This window comes from Medicago sativa, chromosome 8 (assembly GCF_051527215.1).
Source record: "Medicago sativa cultivar Bolivia chromosome 8, Bolivia_mono, whole genome shotgun sequence".
Taxonomy (NCBI): domain Eukaryota; kingdom Viridiplantae; phylum Streptophyta; class Magnoliopsida; order Fabales; family Fabaceae; genus Medicago; species Medicago sativa.
In genome coordinates this window covers 70,086,308-70,094,339 of record NC_140756.1, presented here as the reverse complement: position 1 = coordinate 70,094,339, position 8,032 = coordinate 70,086,308, and the positions used below count along the sequence as shown (strand labels likewise).

Here is an 8,032-nt window from a genome sequence, read left to right as displayed (position 1 = left end):
TCTGGAAAATAAAGGAAGAGAAAAAAATTAGACGAATAGACAGTCAGAAGAAGATAAAGGGGATGAAGAAATAGTACAGGATATTAGCTGAAAATTTAAAAAAGAGTTGAAGGGTATTTTAGTGAAATTGAGGTGTAATCGAAAGTTAATGGGGTGTAATAAGAATTAAAAAAACAATCAATGGCTACCAAAGTGTATTATAATGAGAAACGTTTGCCTTATCTTATAGTAATTTATTTTTATAAAATATGTTTTTGATTTTCTGTAATACACATAATAAATTTTGAAAGATCTTCGTACCAATTTGTTTTTTTTGAAAGATCTATGTCTAGATCCAAATCTTTGGTATCATGTTTACCTATGAGAAAAGTTCATGAACAAGAATATGTTTAGATTGACTTATTTGATAATTTACTCACATAAGTACTTATACGTGTTCATAAGTTTATTTCAGCTTATTTTCACAAGTTTTATATAATAACTTAAGAAAACAACTTATAATTATATGATTATCTCTTTGACTTTATATTATCTTTTTTATAGAAACAGTTTATCCTTGAGTACTTATTCGATAAACGCTCATGCTATAAGAGCCTAATTAGTGTGTTCATCCAAACACGATCAAAATACTAATTGTCTTTGATAGAACTATAAACCCGAGTGTATATACTATATACGCTTCAGCAACTATTACAAAATTCAAAGGTTGTTCTAATTGTCATTGATATCATTCCACGAAAATATACATGTAGATGCAGATATTTCAGTTGAAACACTTTCCCCTTCCTAATTTTAAGTTGAAAAAAATGCATATATTATGTTTAACCACACCACAAAAACCAATATATTTTTACACATAACAATGTTTCACCAATTAGTAGCAACTTCTTTCTGAAACTTTTGTTCATGCTTTTCAGCTTTAGACTTTAAACTCTCGAGATAATTAGTAAAGCCGCTACAAGCTTCCTTCAATTCTTCAAGCTTTGTTTCCATGTTCTTTATTTCATCCTCTACTCGACTGTGTTGTTCATTTCTATAGGCCATATATCTTCTAATCTCTGAGGCATCGCCAGTTTCATAAGCTATGCTAACAAGCCTGCGCAACCGAACCCTTAAAAATTCAACATTCATGCCCAAATGTTCAAAAGCTAGCAATGTTTTATCCCAATTAGAAAATTCAACACGCGGTGTAGATATCACACTGACTTTTATTGCATCAGCAATATTAACAATTTCAGATATAATTCCAGCAATCAGCTTATAATGCAAGCCTTTCATGAGATTGTCATGAAGAAAAACTTGCTGACTATAACATAGTTTGTAGTACTTATTTCGAACTTCTGTAGAGAGTTCTTCTTCGATTGGCCTTCCATCAATTATGATTCTGAAATTTTCAAAACCTTTCAACTCTTTAAATTCAGGCATTTTAAATCCCTCGAATATTTCTGACAAAGCTTCGTCGCTATCAATTTCAGATTGCTCTGTATATTGTTTAGGCTTAGTCTCCATGTTTGATACAATCATTTTCTTTTTCTTTTGGATGTCTTGTGGAACAGGTTTAACGCTTTTTCTTTTTGAGCTATTACATGCTACAACATCAGGTTCTATGTTGTTTCTTCCTGAAAACATGAAGGAGAAAAGTAAGTAATGTTAAAGTATTATTCTATATATAATAAGATTGTATAAATCCTTGATGATTTCATGATAGACAATAATACAACAAATTAAAAGTATGGAGAAGCAAGTCTTGCCTCCCACTTTTTGTTTGGCGCAACTCTCTTGATTCTCTAGTTCCGCTCTTATTATATAAACCTAAGAAAAAAGATATGAGTAAAGAACCAAAATTAAAACTAATAAAAGAACAATTAAATAAAATATAAATAAAAATAAAAACTATTACCTTAAATTTGGTGGGTTCAATTAGTTGGAATACCACCACATCACCTTCTAGCAATTTATGCACAGCAGAAAACTGTCTCCAACCAGCACTCAATCCTGTCTTACATGCAATGTATTTTGTTTTGTATTCTTTACCATATTCATCTTCTAATGTGATAGTTGTATCCTTATCAGGTAAATGTCTTTTACAAAACGACACAGGCAACCCCTATACAAAAAGAAATCACAAGACATGGCGATGTTATTTGGTTTATCTAATCCTAATACAGTTGCTTCATTTTAATTGTCATTTTATTAGGAAAATAGTATTCTTATATATTAGTTATATTCAAATTTAGAGGTTACATTAACTAAAATTTTGTTGTAATGTTTACCATCCAAAAACAACTAGCTACATGTGATCTGAGCAAGGACTTCACAAAACTAGGGAATTCTGGTTCCAAATGTGATCGAAGTCCTTCGGCGTGAATCACAGCAGATGATATCGCCTCGCCACGAGAATATGTTCCATCTGTTACCCCTTTAGTTGAACTGCAATCAAACAAAATGTCTTAAATTTATCATAAATGATTACTTACTTTAAAAATAAGTTGGATTATTTAATCGATTATACTTGATGTTTTACCAACCTTGCAAACTTTTGTGATTGTGTCTCATCTAGGGTTGCCTGTAGAAAATGCATATGTTAGATTCATTATCCATTTTGACTTTGATTTAATTTATATAGAATTTAACATTCAATTAATGGGCTTAAGCTTGTAAAGCACTACAAGGTGGTAATTTCAAAAAGAAAGAAAAGTATAACACAACCAAACAATTAGATGAAAGGGTGTTTCATAGAAGGTTAAAATTATGTGGACCAAAATGTTTTCAATATTAGAACCAATGTTTCAATACATGTAAAAAAATGTAAAATGGATGGGGGTGGGCTACTAAAAATTCAACCAGTGTTGTCAACTATCGGCTATAATAGTCTTATAGAGCTATAAAGTCGATATTTGAACAAATTGCTATTCCTCTGTGATACATTGTTTAGTATAAATTATTGTCAAATAGTAATTTTAATAGTATTGTAGCCGAGTAACCTATTGAGATTTAAACAAGCCTCCGTTATTCACAATCTGGATTGAGAACACTCAATTCAAGATCAAACATCTAGATTGCAAAAGAAAACCCTTCAAAATCTTACTTGTTTTGTTGGACTATTCAAAAGCTTGTATTTATTTTCCACCGCCTTGTTCTGTTTATACTGCAAATAATACAACATAGCTATAACTCATCATTATTAACTCATAATCCAAAAAGAAGCCAAACCTATAGGAATCTAAAGCCAGAAACATTATCAATAAAAATTCAATATATAAACCCATCAAACACATTTTTCTTTATTATGTAAAACACACAACAAAGAAAAATAAAATAACAAACTTTTACACTTTGTGAAAAAATGAGGATATGTAAATAGAGAAGATAGAAAACAACATTTAAAGGAGACTTTGGAGAGAAATGTGTCATAGGAACACCCTCATACACCTCTCTCCCATAAAATGCAACAGTCACTCCATGATCATCATTTCGTGGAAATTCCATCACATCTTTTTTCACCATTCGATCCCTCTTCTTTTCATCAACCGCCACCATTTTCGACATTAATTAACAATTGGATTACATTCTCCGCAACCAGAAACACAATTTCTCCTAAAAAATCATGATGAATCTATGATGCAAAAGGCCATTGGATGGGTTGTGACCGGGGTGGTGTTGGTTTTGATAAAAAAGGAGAGATGATTTACATGATGGATGGTGATGTGTCATATGTAGAGAAAAAACCAAAATTTGCGTTTAACATTTGAGATTTTCCAGCTTTGGTGTTGTGTCTTTCTGTTACTAAATCATATTGACGATAACAAATAAAAGTTTGGAATTTAGAATGGAATGGATTACGTGGTACAAGTAGGTAAACATGAGAACAACAATGTACGAAATATGTGGCAATACCAATTCATTAAGAAAAATGTTATTTTAGTACAATAAAATGTTAGTAGGGAAAAAAAATTTTGGAGTAAAAATATGAACATAAATGTTATTGAAACAATTTATTTAAAAAATAAATATAGAAGAATATTTTTGTAATATAAATCTGGGGTTCTGTCTTTAACAACTTTGATTACTTTATTAATTGTTTGTTATTAATCATTTATTTAACATATATCTACCACAAAAAAAAATTGCATTCTGACCAAATTTTTTAAGGAAAACTCCAGTTCTCGCAAAAACAAAAAGCATTTTGTGGGCAGTCTGAGGAAATGTGTCCCATAGTGTAAGACCCATAATTTAGTTGCGACTAAATTTAGGGCTTTGTATTTTGTTTTGATGTTTTCTTTGTTAATAAATGACATTTTGTCGAAAAATTATTTTAATTCCAAAACTATTATTTTGAATGGAAACTTGAAGAGAAAGTTAGTTATGTGAGATCTAGGAATGACTCACATATATTGTTTTTCTATTCTGGGTGATTGAGTATGATTTTCATGATGTTTGTTAAGAATGATTATGTTTTTGTGACTTGAGTTAAGGGGAATGCATGAGTATGTGTTTTCTTAATCTTGTTGAGCATTTTTGCGAGTTTGGGGATTTGGGTAGAATCAAATATGAATTCGCCTGCAAATGAAATATTAATGGACCTTGAGAGTCATTATATTCATCTAGGGAATTTACTATTCGTTTTGGGAATTTAGCAACATCATATCTGCTGGTTGAGAAAAAAATTTCGAAAAGAAAATATTAGAGAATGAATAGTGGTTTTTGAGTAAGGAGACAATTGTAAGATGTTTGAGACTGATTAGAAGTTCATCAGAGTTAGGATAGAACTTTGTCAGTTACGTGTACCTTGAACCGCGAGAACCGGGTCTGGTTTATTTCCAAAACCAAAACTCTATAAATAGAGCTTCATGCCACTTTTTATCAAAAAAAATCAAGACTTTCTCTCTCTTCTCTCTCTCATTTCCGCAACTTTTCTTTCCTCCACCGTTCCGGGGCCGTAACTTCTTCGTTCCTTGTCCGAATCGCGCAAACGAGATATCAAAACGAAGCCCTTGACGATTACTATCTTCTCACGCGTGATTCACAGTCAATAGATCAGGTATTCCTCCCTGTTTTCCTCTTTTAAATCTCGGTTTTGAGCATTTGTGGGTGTAAGATGTCGAGTTTCGATTTTCTTGCATGATGTTATGTATTAATGTTGTTGGGTAAGTTCGTATGAGTATAGATCTGAAAGAAAATTTACGATCCGTTCATTTTAAAATTTTAGTGTTCTTGGAAAAGTGTTGAAATGTAAATTTTATTTGATATATATGCTTTAGACGAGAAAACAAGTTGATTCAACCGATTAGTTTTTGAAAGATGTTGTCTGGACGAAAGGGCTGAACCGTGCAAGGGTATTTTCGTCATTTTAAAACTGTTAAATTGTGAAAATGAGTTTAGAAGTGGATTCGCGTCGTCGAGACGGTCGAAATGGACCTATGGTTTGCAACGTTCCGACGACGAATGAATTTATTATGATTTTCTGAAAATAATGTGTCTGAGCTGACGCTGGAAGTGACTGCTGACACTATCAGAGTTCGAATATTTTTATGTTTGAACTGTTGAGTGGTGAAAATATTTTGTCTGTGAATTTGTGTTAGGTTGACTGAGCCAGATGCTCTGGTATGCGATGTAAACACAAAGGAGACTCAGTCGAAAATTCGTCAAATTCATTTTATCTTATTTTTTTTTAGTGGTTTTGAAAAGATGTTTCAAAACGGATAAGTATTTTGGAGATATTTCAAAAGTGTCTCTACTGTGATATTTGTCTTGAGAACAAAATGATTTGTATAAATTGGGTATTTGAAATAAAAATTTCTTATGGAAAAGAGTTTCCTAGACTCACTTTTGGCAAGTTTATGGTCATTGAGTGTTCTGAAGGATTTCGAGACAAAAGTTATTTTGGAAAATATTTTATTGAACTTTTTGGAATTATTGAAGTTGATCATATTTCCGAGTGAGTTGAATTTCACCTAGAATGGGTACGAAGCTTTAGAGCCGATATTTACCTAAGTTATTGTATCTGTTAGGATACTTAGCTCGAGGGTTTAGAGACGTTCATGAGGTAGATGCTTACGAGTTGTAGAGCTGTACATTATAAGGAATGCTTTGCTCAGGTAAGGGGCACTTTCTTAAACATCATAGTTACTTAAATGTCTGGATGGTGTATGTGCTATTGTGTGTATTGTGAAACTGATATGTTAAGTGAATGTGTTTGCCCAGTGTGGGATTTGTTTGCAATCAACTTGATTATGATATGTTGATGTGCGTTGCTTTCATATGATTTGTGAATAAATATATGAAATGCATGTTGATTCATGAAATGTTGTTTGATATGAATGGAAAGATAATATGTGAACTGCCAGTTGAGGCATGTTTTTATACTACATATGTTGAATGATGTATAAGAGTTGCATTTGCACATATTGAGTGGACAATATATGCTCATGCATTTCATGGTACGTGTTAGTCCGTTGGACGCACGGGTCTTATAGTACGCGGTAGTTCGTGGAGACGCACGAACGCGCGGGGTGTGGACTGCCGTGAAGGAACCCACCTTAAATCTATGAGATTGAGTCTTATAAGACGCGGTAGTTCGTGGAGACGCACGAACGCGCGGGGTGTGGACTGCCGTGAAGGAACCCACCTTAAATCTGGTCTTATAGTACGCGGTAGTCTGTGGAGACGCACAGACGCGCGGGGTGTGGACTGCCGTGAAGGAACCCACCTTAAATCTATGAGAATCATGATTTTCTTACCCTCTGCAGAGTGGATTATTCCGGAATCATTTGCATGTGATAGGCCAGTGGAGGTTGTATCACACATGTAGAGCCTGCATTTGCTAGGCTAATTGTGCATCATTATATTTTGTGTGATGAATGTTTATGCTGATGCCATTTACCATGCTAGTATATATGCCTGCAGTATTTTGTAATTATGTTGTTATTAGATCGTGACCCTTTACATTAATTCGTGGATCGGGCTTTGCCCCATATCCAAATAGGGAGTGTGCTTTGCGGAAATAGCAAAGGCTTTGGAGGTGTAGCAGTTTGGCAGTCAGACTTGATGCCATTGGTGGGATCTTGTACCATGTCATCCCAGTTCAGAGTTAAGGATCAGCTTAGATGTTTTCTTGTGGTGTCTTATGTTTATGTAATTTTACTTCTTTTGTTTGGGCACCGCTGTAAATGATACTACCATGAGACATGAATACTTGAACATTATTTTATGCTTCCGTAGTGCATGATTTGATAGTAAAAGCTCATTGCCTAATATTGTTTTATAAAATGTGACATTTGATTCAGATTTTATTGTTGGTAATGCTTTCAAAATGTTTTACTTACTCTGATTTTAAATTAAAGACAATCATGAATCCTTTAATGCATGGCATTGAGTTGTTTTAAAAAGAAAAAAAAATGCACTCTTGTTTTGAAAATCGGGATGTTACACATAGCCCACATGTTAAAGAACTATCGACCAACAAACTTATCAAGTGAAATTTCTAAGGAAATGTGTTCTCAAAACACTATATAAATGATTGTTGATGGAAATAGCTGTTGGCACACAAAACAATGGCGATTTTAGAGGAATCGTGTCCTTAATGCCTCATAAATTGTTTGAAATTTACGCAAAAGACTATAAAATAAGGCATTGTGTTTTTTTTCTTAACCTCGCTCAAATTATTAAACTCTTTACTTCATTTCTCATTCAATTTTTTTTTACTCTAACATTGTTGGATGTTGATCCTCTCCAGCCCTTTTGCTTCATCCATCTCTCATTTTCCAATTCCACGATTGATTGATACATGAAGGAAATAATAATAATAATAATAATAAGGTGTGTCAAAATAATAATAATAATAATAATAATAATAATAATAATAATAATAATAATAATAAGGGTTAATTAAGTAAATGGTCCCTATAAATATTCAAAATTTTGTGTTTAGTCCCTACAAAATAAAATCGCACTTTTTAGTCCCTATAAAATTTTCCATCAGCATTTTTAGTCCCTATAAAACTTTTCCATCAGCATTTTAGTCCCTGTCAAA

At 32.7% G+C, this 8,032-nt stretch overlaps 1 protein-coding gene and 1 long non-coding RNA gene across 2 annotated transcripts; one reads left to right on the top strand and one right to left on the bottom strand.

Annotated features, from left to right (window-relative positions):
* Nucleotides 1–690: 690 nt before the first annotated feature.
* LOC146901032 (B3 domain-containing protein Os01g0234100-like) lies at nt 691–3,787 on the bottom strand. The gene is made up of 7 exons (XM_085739389.1): nt 3,382–3,787; nt 3,089–3,148; nt 2,529–2,566; nt 2,274–2,430; nt 1,901–2,107; nt 1,752–1,812; nt 691–1,619 (listed from the first exon to the last, which is right to left on the bottom strand). Exons 1-7 carry the CDS (start codon nt 3,547–3,549, stop codon nt 868–870), a joined length of 1,443 nt encoding a protein of 480 aa, XP_085595515.1. The 5' UTR covers nt 3,550–3,787; the 3' UTR covers nt 691–867.
* A 2,218-nt stretch (nt 3,788–6,005) lies between these two features.
* On the top strand, nt 6,006–7,285 carry LOC146901031 (uncharacterized). Its single transcript, XR_015024225.1, has 2 exons — nt 6,006–6,098; nt 6,986–7,285. It is a non-coding gene; the product is annotated as an uncharacterized LOC146901031 (long non-coding RNA).
* The last annotated feature ends 747 nt before the right edge of the window (nt 7,286–8,032 follow it).